Raw genomic sequence first — 22423 nt, forward strand, 5'->3', positions numbered from 1 at the left:
TGTCTGTAGTGATTTCCTCCCATGCTTTGTAATAATGACTTATTCTTCCCCCCACTGGTGTTGTGTGGAGGGGGTGAGTGACATGTGAGTCACTGCTTAGTAGTAGGGGTTTTGGGGCTTTGAAATTTTCCTCTATTCCTAGGGAATTGCCCTCCTCTATATTGTCCCCGAAAACCTCCTCTGTACTGTCCCTGGTAACTGGACGGTGTTGCCTGTGAGATGCTGGCTTGTGTGCTTTGACCCCGAAACCCCCCTCTAAAGGGTGTTTTATGGAATGTGCTGTAATTCCCTCTGCTCTGCGGGGAGTAGAGTGCGCCCATGGCTTTAGCAGTGTCCGTGTCTTTTTTTAGTTTCTCAATCGCTGTGTCCACTTCTGGACCGAACAGTTCTTTTTCGTTAAAAGGCATATTGAGAACTGCTTGCTGAATCTCTGGTTTAAATCCAGACGTTCGGAGCCATGCATGCCTTATGATAGTTACAGATGTATTAATTGTCCGTGCAGCTGTATCTGCAGCGTCCATGGAGGAGCGGATTTGGTTGTTGGAAATGGTCTGTCCCTCCTCAACCACTTGTTTTGCCCCATTTTGTAGGTCCTTGGGCAGATGGTCAATGAGATGTTGCATCTCATCCCAATGGGCTCTGTCATAGCGCGCAAGTAGTGCCTGGGAGTTAGCGATGCGCCACTGGTTTGCAGCTTGTGCTGCGACTCTTACCAGCTGCATCGAACTTGCGGCTTTCTTTATCTGGGGGTGGTGCATCTCCAGATGTGTGGGAGTTGGCCCTTTTCCTAGCTGCTCCTACAACGACAGAGTCTGGTGGCAGCTGTGTAGTGATGAAAGCCGGGTCTGTAGGAGGCGCCTTATACTTTTTTTCCACTCTTGGTGTGATTGCCCTACTTTTGACCGGCTCCTTAAAGATTTCTTTTGGGTGCCGGAGCATACCAGGGAGCATAGGCAGGCTTTGGTAGGAGCTGTGGGTGGAGGAGAGTGTGTTGAATAAAAAGTCATCCTCGACCTGTTCTGAGTGGAGGCTTACATTGTGAAATTGTGCTGCTCTAGCCACCACTTGAGAATACGCAGTGCTGTCCTCTGGTGGAGATGGCTTCGTAGGGTATGCCTCCGGACTGTTATCTGACACTGGGGCGTCGTATAAGTCCCATGCGTCTTGATCTTGGTTACCCTGGCTCATGGTGGTGTGAGCTGGGGAATGTGATGGAGTTTGTGCTGGTGAGACGTTAATCACAGGTGGAGGAGAGGGTGGTGGGGTAACTTTTTTCACCATTTTTGTTTGTGGTGTTTGTTCAGTTTGGAACTCCAATCTTCACTTTCTTCTAATAGGGGGAAGGGTGCTTATTTTTCCTGTCCCCTGCTGTATGAAAATACGCTTTTGCGTATGGTCTACATCCGTTGAGTGTAGTTCTTCCTCAAACCTATGCTTTTGCATTTGGGAGGTTAGCGAGTGCTCTTCTGTATAAGAGCCTGAAACTGGGTCGGTTGCAGTTTGTTTCGGCACCGAAACCCTGTCTGCATCTTTTTTAGGCTCCGAGGTGACTTTTTTCTTTTTCGGGGCCGAAACCTCTCGGCGTCGATCTTCTTCGGTGCCGCTGTCTCGGCGTCGAGCCGTGTCTACACCGGTATCTCGGTGTCGATGCTTGTCTCCAGCACTTTCTCGGTCCCGAGAAGGCTGCGTGCCGGTGTCTCGACCGGAGTCGGACGATCTCGGCACTGTTTGGGCCTTTTTCGGTGCCGACGGTCGGTCACCGAATTTATGGGTCGAGCCATGGCCTGATGGCAGTGGCGTCCCCTGGGCCTTGTAAATCTTCTTTTGAGTGGTTTTCGACGTCCTACTCACGGTTTGTGTATCGTCGAATCCTTCGGAGTCCGATTCTTGGATCGAAAAGGATCCCTCCTCTTCTTGTTCCTCGAACTCCCGGTGGGCTGTCGGCGCGGACGCCATCTGAAGTCTTCTGCCTCGACGGTCTCGGAGAGTTTTTCGGGACCGGAACGCACGACAGGCCTCGCAGGTGTCTTCGCTGTGCTCAGGTGACAGGCACAGGTTGCAGACCAAGTGTTGGTCTGTATAGGGGTATTTATTGTGGCATTTGGGACAGAAACGGAACGGGGTCCGTTCCATCGGCGTTCTTCTGCACGCGGTCGGGCCGACCAGGCCCCGACGGGGGATCGAAAAAATTACCCCGAAGGGCACCGGAGCTCTTCGATCTTAGACGCGGTGTTGAATCCAACTACGCCGACCCCGAACGCAACAATACCGACGAAAATCTTCTGAAATTAGCAATTTTTCCGTTCCGAAACGCGGAGCGACAGGAACACGTCCGAACCCGATGGCGGAAAAAAAAAAACAATCGAAGATGGAGTCGACGCCCATGCGCAATGGAGACAAAAGGAGGAGTCACTCGGTCCCGTGACTTGAAAGACTTCTTCGAAGAAAAACAACTTGTAACACTCCGGCCCAACACCAGATGGCGAGCTATTGCAAAACATGCGTATCTACAGCGACAGATGCCATCGAACATATATATATATACATATATATATATATATATATAAATATATCTAATGAAAGAGAAGGAGGAGGAGTTTGAATATATAAACAAAACAGTGCAAATGATACTTACATCATCACTTTGTTGGGCTTCTTGCATGACAAAGTCTCTGACCATTGATGGACTAAATTCTACCAGATAAGAAAATATATCTGTTGCAGCACATCGGACCTGCAAATCGTCCATAGCCTTAGGATGAAGAGTGAAAAAATAAAAAGTGAAAATGTTTTTAGAAATTCTCAGGGATAAGCTTAGACAATCAGTGCAACTTAAAACACATTTGGAAAAGACATAGTAAGCATTTTAATTTGAAATAATTCAGCTTGGTATAGAAGAAATCATTATCTCTATTTAGCTTGGGAGAAAAGAAGGATTCAAGAAAACAGAACTAAAGAGCTAGAAGAGAGTTGTTCATTGTAATAACAATATTACAAGGTAAATACATAAACTCGGAGTACAATCCACACCTTAAGAATATCTGACCAGGTGAAGACTTCTCTTGAAAACCTTTCCCCAACAATTGCTCTCCATCACCCACAAATCATACCATGCACTGTTGGTCTTGAATACGTCTACAGGCTGTAATAAGAATCTCTATTAGGGCCAATCTGCACACTGACGTCAGGTCATGATACTTTTTCCAAAACTGGTCAAAGCATATGGAGAGGAACCAAGAAAGTATCAATGGCTGCAACAAATAAATCACTTAACATGTGTTGAGGCTATAGTAATTATCAATGGCTAAAGTATGTAAGGATGAGCATGTGGCAGCCAGGAGGTATCAGCCATCGGACCACCTCCAACAAGAGCAGTGGAAGCACCTATGGGATAGCAGAATGTGATCTTTTTTGGTTAAGGCATAGCACATATTGATAAAACTAATGATCTATTGAGAAAAATTGTGTTCAGACACCACTGTTATTTTTGGCTGCTCCTGCAAATCATACAAAAAGCTGATAATCAACTCATCTCAAATGAAGCTGATGTGCTAAGAAACATGTCACCTCAGGTATAGCCTCATAGCTCCTCCTCTCTAGTATAACTAGGAGGAGGAAAAAAGAATGGAAGGGTGAACAGATTGGCCCAAGTGAAAGGAAGATGCCACCTGGGGTAGTAAAGATGGGCAGGTATGAAGAACCAGCTTATGGGGGCAGAAAATGGTGAAAGATGGACAAACCTAGAGGGCCTATAGGCTTAAGTTCTAGCCACCAAAAATGCAGTGCTAAGTTGAACTGAGTACCTGAGCAACTGCTCATATCGGGACGCCATGAACAAAGTCAACATAAGATTCAAGTTCAACTTGAGCACATTGAGCGGAGTGGGGGGAAATAAAGTAAAGTAGACCTTTTAGAAAACACGCTGGTAGTGATCTAACAAGGACAGCTGGATGAAGTGGCACATGACAGTGCACTGGACAACAAAAAAAGGATTTAACTGTCTCCATTGCCAAGGGACGGAGAGAACTACGGGAAGTCAGAAAGGCGGGACTGAAAATAATTCATTCCTTTGGACTCACAGCACTGAACAAATTTCTTCCAGCAACCAAATAAAATTGATTTAGTAGTGGGTTCACCTGCAGCCAAAATGACTTTTGCAATCTCAGCGGGCAGGCAAATGGACGCTAAAGGGCACCACTCTATCTCCACGTATGCAGGTGCATCATTTAAAGACTGGGCTGAGGATCTGACTGCCCTGCTGCTAGAGCCATTCTTATCCTGTATCCTGATGTAGCCAAAGACGAAATTCCACTATCTGGGCATGCCAGATCCTCCTCACTCAATCTGAGGAGATTAGAAATACCTTTAATCTATCCCCTTGAACTTTATGCTGAACCCTCGCCAGAAGCAGAGTTGGTGAAACTGTGAATATATGGCCATAAGGCAAGATGACCCTGAAAACATTCCCTAGGGCATGTTTCAGAAGGAACTGGGGAGATTTCCTGTTCTGGGCCATGACAAATAGATCCATATATGCATATCCTTGTGTGGACAAGATCACCTAGTTGGCTTCAGGGTACTGTTCCCAAATGTGGTCCTACAGTTGGAGGCAACAAAGCATTCACTTTCACACTGATGTTCCCTACACACTCCATGAGCCCAGTCTGTTATGTGAATGTGCCATGCAAGGTAACCAGGCGTATGGCCAGCTTGCATTTCCTCTGCTGCATGCAGTAGGAAGTTGGTCTGGTGCGTGGTGGACACCTATGGTGTTGTCACCTTATACCAGGTCCAGGTATCCTCTATTAGTGAAGTGTAGGTAGTGTCTAGGAAGCCAGGGCTCTCTAGAGGTAGCTGTGGATGAGCAGCCAAGACTTATCTAGGAGACATTTAAAGCTCATTGTAGGACTCTGGCTCTGAATATACAATATCAAAATGAGATACAGTGTGCACAGAGTCCTGGGGTTCCCCCAAGGCTCGATAGAGGCAAACATAGGTAATACTAATGCTCTATTTGTGGTAGTGTAGTCGAGCAGTTAGGCTTATCAAAGGGTAGTGTTAAGCATTTGTTGTACACACACGAGCAGTAGAAGAAACACACTCAACGACTTAACTCCAGACCAATAGGATTTTACAGAAAAATATATTTTGTTCATTTTATTTCTAGAACCACAAGATTCAGTTTGCAGGTAAGTACCTTAAAGGAAGGTACTTTGCAAAGGTAAGTTCAGGACTTTGAATCAAATCGACAATGCATACAGTTTTCTTTAAAATGGCAAAAAGTTATTTTAAAAGTGGACACTTAGGGCAACTTTCAACAGTTCCTGGGGGAGGTAAGTAAAGCACAGTTTCTGAGGTAGGTAACAAACTTACAGGTTTAGTCTCTGGGGCATAGGTAGCCCATTATTGTGGGTTCAAGATGACCCCAAGCACCCAGCAGCATGGGGCTGGTTAGGTGCAGAGGTCAAACAAGAGCCAAAATAATGTGGGCCCCTATGGAGACAGGTGGTACTCCAGTTATGGTCTGTTTGCGGGTAAGTAGCCACATCATCTGCACTAGCTGGAGTGCCCTGGGGCACTATAATCTGAGGCTTGAGCCTTTGAGGCTCAAAGCCAGGTGTTACAATTCCTGCAGGGAAAGGTGTGAAGCACCTCCACCCAGGATAGGCTTTTGTTCCTGGCCACAGAGTGCACAAGACACTCACCCCATGTGGTCAGAAACTCGCCTGAAAGTGGCAGTTGGGCAAACATACAGGGGGCATCTCTAAGATGCCCTCTGTGCGCATTTTTCAATGGATCCCACACTGGCATCAGTGTGGGTTTATTGTGCTGAGAAGTTAGATACCAAACTTCCCAGTATTCAGTGAAGCCATTATGGTGCTGTAGAGTTCGTAATGAAACTCACAGACCATACACTCTTTATGGCTACCCTGCACTTACAATGTCTAAGAATGGATTTAGACATTGTAGGGGCATATTGCTCATGCAACGATGCCCTCACCTGTGGTATAGTGCACCCTGCCTTTTGTGACTTAGCTATGCCACAGGCAGTGGTTTTTGGGCATGGCACCCTGAGAGAGGTGCCATGTCGACTGTCTTTTTCTCCTAAACAGCACACCCAAGCTACAAGGCAATGTGCATGGGCTGAGTGAGGGCTCCCCAGGGTGGCATAATACATGCTGCAGCCCTTCGAGACCTTCCCTTGCCACAGGGCCCTTGGTACAATGGGTACCTTTTACCAGGGACTTAACTGTGTGCCAGGGCTGCGCCAATTGTGGGAACAAAGGTACATTTTTAGGGAAAGAACACTGGTGCTGGGGCCTGGTTAGCATGGTCCCAGCACACTTATAATCAAAGTTGACATCAACACTAGGCAAAACGTAGGGGGTAACCATGCCAACAGTGGCATTTACCTATACTCATGCAATACTACTATAGACACACACCACTCATCACACATGAAAGAACCATACAGTGTTACTAAACTAAAAAGGTACTTTACTATAGTAACAACACTAGATTACTATTTGGCAGTCACCCCAACTGGAGAAGAGTACACACTATGCACGTGCAGAACCAGACGGGAAGAAACCAAAGGTGGATTCCGGTAGAAGAGGACCTGCAAAGGAAGGGGACAGAGTCCAGTCCACAATGGAGTGTCCAGTGGGGGCAGGGGCTACTACCCACCCTTCAGTGGATGCAGAACCAGGCCAACGAGGTAAGATGATCAGCTGTGGAGCCCAGGAGCTGAAGAGGAGTCCCTGGAGCAGTGCAGGTGGTGTTGCACATCAGTTGTCAGGTCACAGAAGGTCAGTGCTGCAAGAAAACCACCAATAAGCCTTGGCACATGCAAGAGGAGCAAAAGAAGAGTTGCAAGGCTGAAGAGGACCAGCAAGGCCCAGGGAACTTGACCCAGGGAGGGGAGTCTGAGGGGACCCTCAGCAGTTGGGAGGGCCAACAGAAGCAGTCTGAGGCCCCACAGGCAACCCACTGGCAGCAGGCACAGCAAATCGCAGTGAGGCTCAGTCAGCACACCTGAAGGGGAGTCGCCGGAGCAGCAGAGAGGATATTTTGCTTGGCAGGATGATGTTCTGGGGGCTGAGGCTACACGTAGCCTGCAGATCTCTTGGAGCAGGAGCTAACAATTCTTGGTAGCTGCAAGAGTTGCAGTGCACAGGGGTATTGTCCCTCAAGGAGAGGCAAGGGTTTCACTGTCTCCCAAGTTGGACAGCTGGCAGAGAGGACCAAGGGGACCACTCCAGACCACCACCTGTTATGCAGGATCCACGCAGTTCCAGAGGACAGCAAATCCACACAGCCAGTCGTTGTTGCAGTTGGTGCCTGCAGATGCAGGGGAGTGACTCCTTCACTCCAAGGGAGATTCCTTCTTACTTCTTGGTGCAGGCTGAAGTCTCGCTGACCTCAGAGGATGGACAGCCGGGGAAATGTTGCAGCTGCTGGAAGGAGCCTGAGAAAATGTTGTAAAGCGAAGTTGTCGCCAGAGTTGCAGCTTGTCGGTTCCTGAAGAGTCCAGTTGCAGTTCCAGTGGCCAGAGGATGAAGTAAACAATGCAGAGGAGTCCTGGTGCAATCTTGCACGTCAAATCTGGGGACCTACCCTCAAGGGAGTCCCTAAATAGCCCTAAAAGGGGGTTAGGTCACCCAGTAAGGTGACCACCTATCATGAAGAGTCTGTGACATCAACTGCCTGACTAGGCCACTCAAATGCTTACAGGGGCTACCACACATCTTGGTTTCAAGAAGGCAGAATCAAATGGTCACCCGGAGAAGCTGTGGGCACCACCCCTAGGGTGGTGATGGACAGGGGAGTGGTCACTCCCCTATTGTAAGGAAATGCCTCCTTGGTATGGTTACCCCCTGACTTTTTGTCTTTGCTGATGCGATGTTTTGATTTGAAAGTGTGCTGAGGCCTGCTAACCAGGCCCCAGCACCAGTGTTCTTTCCCTAACCTGTACTTTTGTTTACACAATTGGCACACCCTGGCATCCAGGTAAGTCCCTTGTAACTGGTACACCTGGTACCAAGGGCCCTGATGCCAGAAAAGATCTCTAAGGGCTGCAGCATATCTTATGCCACCCTGGGGACCCCTCACTCAGCACAGACACACTGCTTGCCAGCTTGTGTGTGTTGGTGAGGACAAAACGAGTAAGTCGACATGGCACTCCCCTCAGGGTGCCATGCCAACCTCACACTGCCTATGCAGTATAGATAAGTCACCCCTCTAGCAGGCCTTACAGCCCTAAGGCAGGGTGCACTATACCATAGGTGAGGGCACCAGTGCATGAGCACTGTGCCCCTACAGTGTCTAAGCAAAACCTTAGACATTGTAAGTGCAGTGTAGCCATAAGAGTATATGGTCTGGGAGTCTGTCAAACACGAACTCCACAGCACCATAATGGCTACACTGAAAACTGGGAAGTTTGGTATCAAACGTCTCAGCACAATAAATGCACACTGATGCCTGTGTACATTTTATTGTAACATACACCCCAGAGGGCACCTTAGAGGTGCCCCCTGAAACCTTAACCAACTACCCGTGTAGGCTGACTGGTTTTAGCAGCCTGCCACACTCGAGACATGTTGCTGGCCACATGGGGAGAGTGCCTTTGTCACTCTGTGGCTAGTAACAAAGCCTGCACTGGGTGGAGGTGCTTATCACCTCCCCCTTGCAGGAGCTGTAACACCTGGCGGTGAGCCTCAAAGTCTCACCCCCTTTGTTACAGCACCACAGGGCATTCCAGCTAGTGGAGTTGCCCGCCCCCTCCAGCCACGGCCCCACTTTTGGCGGCAAGGTCAGAGGAGATAATGAGAAAAACAAGGAGTCGTCACTGGCCAGTCAGGACAGCCCCTAAGGTGTCCTGAGCTGAGGTGTGACTAACTTTTAGAAATCCTCCATCTTGCAGACGGAGGATTCCCCCAATAGGGACAGGAATGTGACCCCCTCCCCTTGGGAGGAGGCACAAAGAGGGTGTACCCACCCTCAGGGCTAGTACCCATTGGCTACTAACCCCACAGACCTAAACACGCCCTTAAATTTAGTATTTAAGGGCTCCCCAGAACCTAGGAACTCAGATTCCTGCAACCTAAGAAGAAGAGGACTGCTGAGCTGAAAAACCCTGCAGAGAAGACAGAGACACCAACTGCTTTGGCCCCAGCTCTACCGGCCTGTCTCCCCCCTTCTGAAGAAACTGCTCCAGCGACGCTTTCCCCAGGACCAGCGACCTCTGAATCCTCAGAGGACTGCCCTGCTCCAAAAGGACCAAGAAACTCCCGAGAACAGCAGCCCTGTTCACCCAAGACTGCAACTTTGTTTCCAAAGAAGCAACTTAAAGACAACTGCATTTCCCGCCAGAAGCGTGAGACTTGCAACTCTGCAACCGATGCCCCCGGCTCGACTTGTGGAGAAACAACACTTCAGGGAGGACTCCCCGGCGACTCCGAGACTGTGAGTAACCAAAGTTGTCCCCCCTGAGCCCCACAGCGATGCCTGCAGAGGGAATCCAGAGGCTCCCCCTGACCGCAACTGCCTGATTCCCAGATCTGGACGCCTGGCAAAGACCCTGCACCCGCAGCCCCCAGGACCTGAAAGATCGGAACTCCAGTGCACGAGTGACCCCCAGGAGGCCCTCTCCCTTGCCCAGGTGGTGGCTACCCCGAGGAGCCCCCCCCCCCCTTGCCTGCTTCGCTGAAGAGACACCTTGGTCTCCCATTGATTTCAACGACAAACCCGACGTGTGTTGGCACACTGCACCCAGCCGCCCCCGTGCTGCTGAGGGTGTACTTTCTGTGCTAACTTGTGTCCCCCCCGGTGCCCTACAAAACCCCCCTGGTCTGCCCTCCGAAGACGCGGGTACTTACCTGCTGGCAGACTGGAACCGGGGCACCCCCTTCTCCATTGAAGCCTATGTGTTTTGGGCACCACTTTGAACTCTGCACCTGACCGGCCCTGAGCTGCTGGTGTGGTAACTTTGGGGTTGCTCTGAACCCCCAACGGTGGGCTACCTTGGACCCAAACGTGAACCCCGTAGGTGGTTTACTTACCTGCAAGAACTAACAATTACTTACCTCCCCTAGGAACTGTGAAAATTGCACTGTCTAGTTTTAAAATAGTTATATGTCATTTATGTGAAAACTGTATATGCTATTTTGCCAATTCAAAGTTCCTAAGTGAAGTACCTTTCATTTAAAGTATTACTTGTAAATCTTGAACCTGTGGTTCTTAAAATAAACTAAGAAAATATATTTTTCTATACAAAAACCTATTGGCCTGGAATTGTCTCCGAGTGTGTCTTCCTCATTTATTGCCTGTGTATGTACAACAAATGCTTAACACTACTCCTTTGATAAGCCTACTGCTCGACCACACTACCACAAAATAGAGCATTAGTATTATCTCTTTTTGCCACTATCCTACCTCTAAGGGGAACCCTTGGACTACTATTCCTTACTTTGAAATAGTGCATACAGAGCCAACTTCCTACACCTATCCTCTGTCCAATTTCACACCAGAGCAGGGAATGGGGGCCCCTGAGCTGGTGCAAACCTGTTTATGCAAGGAGGGCACTCAATGTGCCCTTCATAGCAAACCGGTGGCTTGGGGAGGCTACCCTTCACAAGTCTTTTAACACCTATTAACAAGATAGAGGTTGTTGCCTCCCTCTCCCACAAGACATCCTTTGTTAAGCCTTCCGCTGCCTGAGCTGGTCAAGCAGCAGGAGGGCAGAAACCTGAGGGGTGGAGCAGCGCCGGCTGCCCGGAAAACCCCAGAAGACTGGTAGGAGCAATACTGGGGGGTCCTCTAAGGAGACTCCGAAGTGCATGGAAATCATACAACCAATACTGGCAACTATATTGGGGTATGATTCCAACACGTTTGATACCAAACATGCCCATGTTCGGAGTTACCATTATGTAACTGGACACAGGTTGACCTGTTTCCAGTACACAGGTAAAATGGCTTCCAGCACAAAGTCCAGTGCAATGGGGCTGGAGTTTATAGGGGCACCTCCGCTCATGCAGGGGTGCCCTCACACCTATCATAGGGGTGACTTACAATGATCTCTTGTGAAAGGATGCACCTTTTCACGCAGGCTGCAATGGCAGACGCACAGACAACTTTTGCCTGGGCTACCATTAGTGGCACAATACATGCGGCAGCCCATGGGGGACCCGTGGTGTACCAAAGCTCTGGGTACCCAAGTACTATAAACTAGTCACTTACAGGGGTACACCAGTATACTAATTGTGGGGTGTAAAGGGTACGACAGCAACCAAATTTAGAGAAGACAGCACAATCACTGGGGTCCTGATTAGCAGGATCCCACTTAAAACAGTCTAAGCACACTAATAACAAACAAACGTGGGTGTAACCATGCCAAAAATAAGGACTTTCCTACACAGTATCTATTTTTGCAAACAACAATTTCACTCAAACTCAATTTTACGCGGTAAAAACCTTCTTTTGGATAAAGTACAGTTACTGCATAAGAGTCTTTGAAGACAGTTCTCTGGAGTTCCCTGTAGGTAGTAGGGTGCTGTAGGTGCAAGGTCACTAAACACCAGCAGTGCAGATTTACCTGCCATGGGGTGTCCGGGTGTAGTAGTGCTGGTCGAGTCGGCTGCCTTGCGCACTGCGTAGTTTGACAAGGAAGGCCACCTGGAAAAAGACTGTATATAGAGGGACTTGAGGACAAGTCCAGGAGCTCCCAATGGAGGCTCAATCCAAATCAATCATGTGAGGCCTGAGAGCAAAGGAACACAGTCAGTTATTGTGGACCTGGGACGTGGAGCTCAGGTGCAGCAGGTCGTAGACACTGGGTGCTCCTGCATCAAGGTATACACAGCCCTTGTGTGTACCTGCAAGAAGAGGACAAAACAGGGCAGCTGAACTACTCTATGTCCTGCGTTGCTGATAGCCCTCGAACACTGGTCTTCGGTTTCGGCTTTGGAGTTCGGGCTGGACTACAAACAAGCGTTGGCTGCTGCAAGGGGTCCGGCACCTTGGGCATTGGTGTAGGGTCGCTCCGGTGGGTCTCCGAGTCTTCTCACTTGGTGGGGAGCGGATCTGACCTTCAGGAGCCCGGTGACGACCTCTTGAGAGGCTGCTGCGTCGGTGGACGTGGTGGTCAGCAGAACGGTGATCCAGACATTGCGGTTGGTGCCTGCAGTGAGCAAGAAGTGTCCCTCCCACTTCAAGGGAGATGTTGACGGCTTGAAGTGCTGGAGGCCCTCTGAGGCTTTTGAAGGATGCACAGCTGGAGTATGAGTCGAGAATCGCAACTGTCAGGACCAGAGCAGGCAGGCAGGGTTTGCGTATACGTTCACTAGCAGTTCAGGCTTCTTAAGCTCCTCTTGGTCCTACTTTTGTCAGATCAATCTGTTTGTCTGGTGTCAAGAGGGCACCTATATAATTTAAAGGCGTTTAGGGGAGTGTAGGGTAGTAGACAACGGTCTCTTTACCTTCGGAGTGACTACACACCCTAGGGCAGGGGGTGGCAACTCCCAAGTCTCGGGGAAGCCAGTGTTGCATATCAAAGGTGGCCGGTACTTAGAAGTCTGTGGCCTTGGTATGCAGATTCACTAGCCATCCTGATGGAGAAGGTGACTAAACCTTCCTCTGAAGCAGATATTGTTTCTGGTCTCTGAGATCACGGGCTCTCACCTCCAGGGGGTCAGAAACATGTCTGTGGTGGCAGGCTGGTCGATATCAATCAGCCAGCACACTGAGGGTCTGATAGGTTTCAGGGGGACCCTCTAAAGTGCCCTCTGGGTGCATGTCATCATAAATCCAAGACTGGCATCAGTCTGGATTTATTAAGACGAGGGTGTCTGATACTAAACACCATAGGTTTTAGTGAAGCCCTTATGTCGCTGGGAAACCCGTAATAACAAGTGTCCACTACATACCTTAAGATGGCTTCCCTGTTCACTCGCAATATCTAGTAATCGAACTAAACATCACAGTGGCATATTTGCTCATGCAGATCTGTCCGCACATCAAATAATGCACCCTGCGCCTTAGGGTTTCAAAGCCTGCTGTAGGGGTGACTCACATATACTTAGATGCAGTGAGTAGGGCATGGAAGACCGTGAGTATGTCATGCTGTGTGTTCTTTCATGGCTTGCACCATGAAACAGCCTGCAATGGCAGGCTGTGTGCAATTTTTAGGAGAGCCCCTTAGGGTGGCAAAATACATGCTGCAGCTTTTAGAGACACTCACTAGTAACCAGGACGTAGGTAACCAGGGGAACCATTTGCTAGGGACTTACAGTGGTACTAAAGCGTGTGCCAAGTGTACACAATTTGGAACTTTTACCTCGTTTTGGGGAAAGCGCACTGGCGACCTCTTTAGCAGGAACCCAGTGCATCTCAGTCAAAACACCCTTAGCACGAGTGAGCAAAAAAAAAAAAAAAAAAAAAAAAAAAAAAAAAAAAGGAGGAGGGGGGTTGACCAGGTCCAAAATGGGCACTTTACTACATCATGTTCCAGGAACTGTTCTTTCCTGGAATGGAAAAGCTCCTCCTCGATCTACTCCTGAGGTTCTGGTGTGAGGGATGGTTCCATTTCAGCAACCTCCTGCCTTTTTCTCTTGCTGAGGTTTCATGGGAATCTTTTTGCACATGAGGGCCTTCCATAGCTGCCTCAAGGCTCCTTTTGTTCTCCCCCCCACCCCCCAAAATTGAGAGAATCTTCTTCAGAGTTGTTTATCCCTTTTTATTCAGTGTCAGCATTGAGGTGTTCTTCCTCAAAGACGTCTTGCCCCGCCCCCTCCCCTCCAACATGCTTCCAATCCTCTCATGAGGCAAAGGCTGGTTCCGAAGCTATGTCTCCAGTGGTATCCTTTGGCTTGGATCCATGGGGCTCTTTTGGCTTCTGTTTGGTGGGAAACACCCATTACAGCGCGGTCAAAACCATGCACAACCTTTACCACGAACCCATTACCACAAATATGCCTTTACCACAAATGTACCTTGACCACGCATGCCTTCACAACAAATTTCATTTTAAACACATGAATGGGAAAGGCATATGCGTGGTAAAGGTTTACAGGTAAGTATTATTTTATATATTTGGTTTTAGGGGTTAGGGTAGGTATAGGTTTTTGGGTGTTAAGTGCATTTTTAGGTTGTAGGTTGGGTATGGGGTTTTGCGTAGTAAGGACATTTTTAGGTTTTAAGGTGGTTATGGGTTTTTGGGTGTTAAAGGCATTTTGGCATTTGGGTGGGTATGGGTTTTGGGTGTCAAGGGAATTTCTAGGTTTTAGGGTGGATATGGGTGTTTTAGGGTGGTTGGGTTTTAGTTTGATAAGGGGTTTTGGGGGGATTATGGATTACTGGGTGGCAAGGTGATATATGCATATTTGTATACTTACCCATTGTATTTTTACCACGCATGTGTCTTTGCCAACCATCCCTTTAACACAAAACTTTTGTGGTAAAAGCATGGGTGCTAACGGCATATGCATTGTAATAATGTTTGTTGTAAATGCATGCGTGGCAATGATAGATGCCTTGTACTGACGGTATTGTAAAGGCATGTGCGGTAATTGCATGCATGGTTCCATCATTCAACCCCGTTTCGTTTGCCTTCCAGCACTGAATCTTTCTTCATCAATGCAGATTTTGCATGAGTCTGAGGTTTTCGGCTTCACCAATGAGCACCCTTGTGGTGCCACCTAGTGCTTGGTTTCATTGCCACTCGGCATCCGGTTGCGTTTCTTCTCTGGGTGCCCTTCGCTGACTGAGTTTGGGGGCTTCTCCCTAGGCCACCTCAGTGTTCTCCAGTGTGTCTTCTTCCTCATCTGACAGCTCCAGAGCGTTCCTGTCTTCCCTCTGAGAATTTTCTGGGGTAGTACGCCCACTTCTGTTTCTGTCTTGGGTCTGATGGTCTTGGGTTGGAATTCTGTGCATGTTGCAATGGGCAATGGTCTTTTAAAAGACAAAGGCTGCGGACCTCATGGATGTCCGTATGTGCATAATTAGGGTGGGCCTTGGGGCAAAACCTAAACATGGTGTGCTCCATACACCACTTTGATCCTCTGGACCCACATGGCCGTGGTGGGTTTCGTCTTCACACCTCTCCGTGTATTTCAGTGCCTTTCAGTTTTCTTCTCCCCCACAATGCCAGTTGTATACTCAGAGGTCAACTATGCTGTTCTCTATCAAAAACGATTCCCTCAGTGCAGTTTCTTCCTCCTCAACATTCAAGCTCCTTTTATACTTTCAGGTCTAACAACAGAAAAAAGAATCTGAAGATGGAGACTGTTCAAGGATTTTCAAGGAAGGTGTCTGAAGTCAAATATGTCATGATGTCATATCACCAAATGATGGATGATTCGACACCCACTCAAAACAAAAGGAAAAAAAAAAAGAAAAAAAGACTACAAAGACAATTCTGGATCCAGCCACTAGATGGAGGAACAAGAAGAACTAATTTTGTTCAATGAAAATTAAACCAAGCTGCTAATATTACTGTTGTAATAAAGACAGCATCAGAGCAATATTATATTCATGATCACCATACGCAAGAACACAAGTAGTGATCACCTCAGTTCATCAAGCAGGATTGCTAGCAATAATGTAAAAAACTGAAGTCTTTATAAATGTAGCATGCCTCTGCATGGGTAATACATTAGTATCAAGGGCACCGCAGCTTTGACTGTAACAATATTTGGAAAAAGACTCCCCAGCTCTGCTTCACTGATGTGTCAATATCAGTTTCATTCCAAGGTGAACTATATATGTGGTCAGTTTTATAATGATCTTAGGTGTTATTTGAAGGGTAAATGTATTCATACAAGATAGAGCTGATAGATCATTTGTCCAAGTGATAGTCCATTGTGGCATATTTCTGTATCAGGGTGCTGATTTTCTGCGACAGATTAAAAATAGCTAGGAGAACAAAATTATTTTGTCTTGCCATCAAATAAATGATTGCCCCACTAATTAAAATCTACTTTGAGACTAGACACTAGCTCAAAATACTCAGATGGGAAGGTGTTCGTTTAAGAGGGAGGGAAGTTAGAGTATTCTTAGAGTATTTGAGGGAATCAATGGCATTACTAACAAAACAAAAAAAGCCTACATCCATTTTTATTAAGTTATTGTACATTAAGTAATGCTTCTCTTAGGTATAACTGTCACCTTTTGTAGTTAGCTGTGTTTAGCTTAGAAACAGGATAGTGAACCAAGATTCCTTCTAGGATTTTAGGTGTGTGAGTCAGAGACCCAAGTTTCCATAAGCAGATAATCAAAATAGTTTTGTTTAATTAGTTTATTTTTCCTTCTCTATTTTCTTTGCTCAATACTGTTTTGAGTACGACAGAATTCCCAAGGATTTAGCTCCCTGCAATTAGATGGCTGCTTCAGAATTGGATGGCATTTGCTTCTTCCAGTATTAATCAACTGATATGCAGAGTATGTAGTGAGACTGAAAAAGACTATCTGCTTGTCCCACTGAACACAGAGGGGCACATTTATGGCACACCTTCAGCGGGTCGCTGTTGTGGTCATGTATCTGCGCCATGTAAATATATGGTTTTGCATATGCTAAAAGGTGTAGCTTCCAGGTGTGGTTGCTAGCTACAACAAAAGGAAAGTTATCATATGATGCCCATCATGGGGAAAGAAAGCACAGCTACAAGAGCCTAACTACCTCCCAAACTATTTACAAACCTACGCAAATTTTCTACAGCAGAACTCAGAAAATAATAAAATTCCCTTAGAATTGTAACTTTGATTGTAAGGGGCTACGCAATATAAGAATCAAGTAATTATTTATATCAAATTGTACCTGATGGGCAACAACAAGGATATTGCTAAGTTTACCCATTCCGTAGGATAAAATTTGAGCCGTTACATTCTTACCATCACAATTTCAAGAGCAGGAAGAATTCCTAGGTTTGCCAGAGTTTTGAAGAATGCATCCCTGTTTTGAGGTTGCAGTGTCTGGGAAAATGCACAGAACTCCTTGAAAAAATTGACCTGTGTAAAAATAACAGATTTCATGCATTTATAGACAGTTAGAGGTTGCCCGCCAACAATTATATGCTAACACAAGAGTAACAACAGCGATGCAGCACTTTTTAGTAAAAAAAACAACTGTTCATCTGTGCTTTTACTTCAGAATAAAACATGGATGACTTTCCAAAGAGGAGGGTGGAGTAGGTTCGAGTGAATAGAGGTAGTGGGGTTGATTGGAAAGGGGTAGAGTAGGTTGGACCTGGGGGGTGCACTGGAGTGAGGTGGGTTGGATTGGGCTGGGATGTAGTGTGGTTGACTTGATCGGTCTGATGTGGGTGGATTAGAATGGAGTGAATGGACTAGGGAGGGGTGAGCTGGGTGGATTAGAGTAGGGTGGTTTGGAGTGGGGTGGGGTGGATTGGACTGGACAGGGTGGATAAAACTGGAATGGTGTGGAGTGGACTGGCTTGATGTGGATTGGACTGGAGTGGGGCAGACTGGACTGGAGTGTGGGTAGTGGGCTGAACCTGGATGGGTGGACTGGAGAGGGGTACAATGGAGTGGGGTGAACTGGATGGAGTGGGGTAAATTGGACTGGGGTGGACTGGATTGAGGTGGATCAGATTGGAGTGGGACGGAGGGGAATGGATTGGGTGGGCTGGATTGGTGTAGGGTAGACTGGACTGGGGTGCATTGGAGCGGGCAGACTGTTTTGCACTGGAGCAGGGCAGACTTCTGCACTGGAGTGGACTGTTTGCACTGGAGTGGGGTGTAGGAGGCTGGCTCAGTAGATGGTGGTCACATTTGGGTGAGGCACCCTGTACTAAGTCCAGGTAACCCTTAGTGATAGTGTGGGAGGTTCTAAATAACCAGAGCTCTCAGAAGGGTAGCTGTGGAGAGCAGCTAAGGCTTATTTAGGAGGGTGTAACGGAGATGCAGATGCCACACAGGTCAGTCAGTGATGTACACAAGAAAGAATCACATCACTGTTATTAAAATAATGCATTATTTATTACAACACTAAAGTAACAATTTTTAATCTTCTAACCGGAGATATGAACATACAAAAATATACTCAAACAGGTAAGTAAAAGCATAAAATAACATGGGCCCTGTAGGGGTTCTTTGCCCCGGAAATGGAAGACGCCCAAGCTTGATGGTCTTTTGTAATATGTTTTATTTACTATATTCTGCCCATATAGTCTCTGATGTTCACTATATGTCATATGTTCCTCGTTTCTTCCCTTCTGGTCTCCCTTCTTTCTTTTCCTTTGTACATGCCCTGTTCCTTCTTCCTCTTCCTTCTCGGTTCGAGTATCCCTTTAATGTTCTCTTTATTTCTCTATTTGGCAAGAGTTCGGGGTCAGAGCGTCTCGCCGTTGTGGAATCCCCAAGGAAAAATGGGAAACCGAAACCAAAGGTAAGTGGACTTGTCTGTCTCAATTAAAGTTTTAATAGGGCAAGGAGTGCAGGGATACACCAGCAAACTAGTGGAATTTTAAAATTAGTGACAATTCTTATCTTAAGGAAATAAGTGTTTTTAGTGTGAGACAAACGTTCCGGTGAACAGCCAGTCTGGGAACACCCGTCCAGTAAGTATTTCGTGATTTGAGGGGACTGTTCGGCAAAGCACTCTACCCTTTTTTTGGAGCCAGTCTTGTGTGTGAAAGAAAAGAAAGAAAAAAAGAAATCATACGGAGAGGTAGTGGCGGAGAAAGGAAGGGGAAAACTATTAAACAAAAAAAAAAAAAAAAAACACACTAGCGATCCCGCAACTGAATAATATCCTTCTACCAACAATACTCAGAGGGGCTCAGAAAGCAGGCACATACCTGCGTGAGCCACATCCCTCCGGAGACGTGGCTGGCTCTAGTGGCCAACTGGTCTTCCCGGGGTGACACTTCGCCTTGTAGCATCCTGGACGCCGCTCCTTCCGTCCTGTCCCACGCTGGCTCTCCTTCTCCTCATCCGATACTTCCACCTTCGCTTCCTGAGACACCGCTCGCTCCGTGGAGTTCTGATTTACATCTTTTAGTTCCGGGTTGATGCAGGATAATGTCACGTCCGGAAGATGAAAGGGTGCCCCCGGGGGACTGCTCCATGTTCCATGGGGTATCGCAATAAACCAGGGTAGTGCCGACCCTGCTACAGGCCCCTATCAGTGGGCCAAACCACATACTAAGAAAATGAAATGCGAAAATCACTACCAACCAAAACTAACACCCAAGGATCTTTAAGACTAGGGATGCACTAGAACACCAAAGGTAATTAGGAAGGATTACCCCAGGCGCCTGTGTGCAGAGATTATCCTGTGTTAGGTGTCCATAGGACAACGTGGGAAAGTCATGGTTGGAGTGTTTGAGGACTCTACCCAGAGGACCTGGAGGAAACTTGTTGTTGGGACAAGGGAAGTTCAAGAGTGCCCACACCCATGGATACCCAGAGAAGTGGAGGACCTCTAACAGGGTGTCCAGGTGCATAGGGGTGAAGCTGTCTCAGAATCTCCTGTTGAAGTCAATAAGGACCTCAGCTGTCCAGCTGCTGTCATGACCCATAGACCAGGTCAGTGGAACCCAGGTGCGGATTCCAGAAGAGAGCCTAAGGAAAGAGGGTACAGAGTCCATACCACCCAGAGGTGCCCAGGCGGTGCAGGGGGCAATGCCCACCCTTCTCTGAGATGCTTTCTTGTTGGGACGGTGGTCGAAGAAGTGTAGCTGTGAAGTCCACGCGATGAAGGAGGTTCCCAGGAGTCGTCCACGCCGGTTTTCGGATTACAGAGGGGTCAGTGGTCAGCAGAACCACCAACAAGCCGTGGCACATTCAAGAAAGCATTGCACTGAGTGTTGCAAAATTTTGGAAAGCAGCAAGGTCCAGGAGACTCAACCTTTGCAGGTAAGTCAGGGCCATCCCTCAGCAAGTAGGAGAACCAGCAGGAATCATTGGCGCCCCCAGTAGGACCTTCTGCCAGAAGGCACTGGAAGTCGCAGGGAGACCTCAGCAGCTCAGCAAAGAAGGTTGCCCACTCCGCAGGAGTTGCAGAGAGGACATCGTTCCTGGAGCTGTATAGTGCTGGAGGCTGGGGCTTTTTTGAGCTAGGAGATCTTCAGACTAAAGAGCCAACAAGCCTTGGCAACAACAAACAGACACGGTGCACAGGGTTTCCAGCCAGGCAGTTCCAGCGAGGGACCAAGAATTCTCAGTTGCAAAGAAGACAGGTCAGACATCTGGAGAGCCACAGAGCCACCACCTGTGTTGAAGAGCTTTGGAGGAGAGTCTGTGAGACAAGAGGATCCAGAAACGAATTGTCGACGTTGAGGTGTCTGCAGATGCAGGTAAGTGAAACCTTCACTCCAAGGGAGATTCCTTCATGCTTTCCTAAGTGCAGGCAGATTCCTTGCAACTCTGGAGGATGCAGAGTCCTTGCAAAGCATGGGGACAAGGTTGCAGTAGTAGCCCTCCTACTAGGTGCAGTCTTGTCTTGGGTCCCGGCAAAGCCAACAGCGGTTCCAGTGTCCAGAAGTATCCTACAGAAGAGTCTTCAGACTGTTCCAGATGAATGCACAGATAAATCTAAGGTCCCAACCTCAGAGGAGTCCTTCAGTAACCCAGGAAGGGGGCTGGACACTTACTGCAGTGACCCACCTATTGAGGAGTGGAGGGGTGTCAGGGACGTCAACCAGCTGGATTAACAAGTTAGATGCTCCCAAAGGCCTGTGCTCCATCTTATTTTCAAGATGGGAGAATCAAGTGGACACCTGTCAGAGCTCTGGGTACCTCCCAAGGAGAGGAGCTGGACAGGGGGGTGGTCACTCCCCTGTCCTATGTGTGGTTTCATGCCAGAGCGGGAGCCCGAGGGTTCCTGAACTGGAGTAAATTGGTTTACACAAGAAATGTGCCCTTCAAAGCAGTCTGGTGGCTCTCAGAGGCATCCCACCCTAGCCCAGAGACATCTATTTCTAAAGGAGAGGTGGTAACACCTCTCCTTTAGAGGATATCCTTTGTTCTGCCTTCTCCTGCTCAAGTTAGGCTTAGCAGGAGGGTAGAACCCTACTCTTGGGCTGAAGGGCCTACCTTAGGGGTGACTTATAGGGTCAGCATGCAGTGACTGTGATAATGTAACCCTTATATCTGGGGTGAAACATGCATGCACCATTTCACACAGACTGCAATAGCAGCCCTGTAGTCACAGGTTGCATGGGCCCCCTTGGGCGGCACAATACATGCTGCAGCCCATGGGGGACCCCTGGTGTATCAATGTCCTGGGTACCTAAGTACCAAATACTAGGGACTTAAATGGGTGCACCAGTATGCACATTATGGGGTGTAAAAGTTACTTACCAACTAAATTAAGGGGAGAGAACTTCAACACTGGGGTCCCGGTCAGCAGGATCCCAGTGTACTACAGTCTAAACACACCGACACCAGGCAAAAAAGTGGGGGTACCTATGTCAGAAAGGTGCTACTTTCCTACATGGAGAAGACTGTTTTGGACTGGAGCAGTACAGACTGGAGTAAGGCAGATTCTTTTGTATTGGAGTGGAGCAGATTATTTTGGGTTAGAGTGAAGCAGATTGGAATGGATGCAGAGGTGTGGTGAATCCTCATCACTCCTAGAAACCCCTCTAGGGTCGCTCCTGACAATGGAGCAATCAATTTTTAATCCATCCTACCCTGTGTGATCCAACTAATAAAAGTCAACCAGGACACAAACACAGGCAGTTTTATCATACTGAGATCTGGTTCCCTATATTTACCAGGACACACTTTATTCAGAGTTCCCTTTTCACAAAAAGCTTTTCAGGTTAAGGTTGAGATGGACAGGTTAGTACTATCTTATCCCGACAGGGTAGACTGGCCAAGGAAGAAGCATGCCATGACCATTTGGCTAAGGTCTTTCCGTCCATAAATAAAATGTGTCCTGTAGGAAGTTGGCTCTGTATGTGCTATTTCAAAGTAAGGAATAGCATGCACAGAGTCCAAGGGTTCCCCTTAGAGGTAAGATAGTGGCAAAAAGAGATAATACTAATGCTCTATTTTGTGGTAGTGTGGTCGAGCAGTAGGCTTATCAAAGGAGTAGTGTTAAGCATTTGTTGTACATACACACAGGCAATAAATGAGGAACACACACTGAGAAACAATTCCAGGCCAATAGGTTTTGTTATAGAAAAATATCTTTTCTTAGTTTATTTTAAGAACCACAGGTTCTAATTCTACATGTAATATCTCATTTGAAAGGTATTGCAGGTACGTACTTTAGGAACTTTGAATAATCACAGTAGCATATATACTTTTTTCATAAAACACAATAAGCTGTTTTAAAAGTGGACACAGTGCAATTTTCACAGTTCCTGTGGGAGGTAAAGTAATGTTAGTTTTTGCAGGTAAGTAAACCACCTACGAGGTTAAGATTGGGGTCCAAGGTAGCCCACCGGTGGGGGTT

At 47.5% G+C, this 22423-nt stretch overlaps 1 protein-coding gene across 7 annotated transcripts in view; it reads right to left on the reverse strand.

Annotated features, from left to right (window-relative positions):
• Positions 1–22423, reverse strand: part of PPP4R3B (protein phosphatase 4 regulatory subunit 3B) — a 428645-nt gene that overhangs the window by 286430 nt on the left and 119792 nt on the right. For all 7 annotated transcript variants that reach the window (XM_069234360.1, XM_069234358.1, XM_069234359.1 and 4 more), the window contains exons 6-7: positions 16888–17004; positions 2636–2752 (exon numbers count right to left, since the gene is read on the reverse strand). In XM_069234360.1, the coding sequence (XP_069090461.1) occupies positions 2636–2752; positions 16888–17004 (234 nt within the window). The remainder of the gene's footprint in view (positions 1–2635; positions 2753–16887; positions 17005–22423) is intronic.

This window comes from Pleurodeles waltl, chromosome 5 (assembly GCF_031143425.1).
Source record: "Pleurodeles waltl isolate 20211129_DDA chromosome 5, aPleWal1.hap1.20221129, whole genome shotgun sequence".
Taxonomy (NCBI): Eukaryota; Metazoa; Chordata; class Amphibia; order Caudata; family Salamandridae; genus Pleurodeles; species Pleurodeles waltl.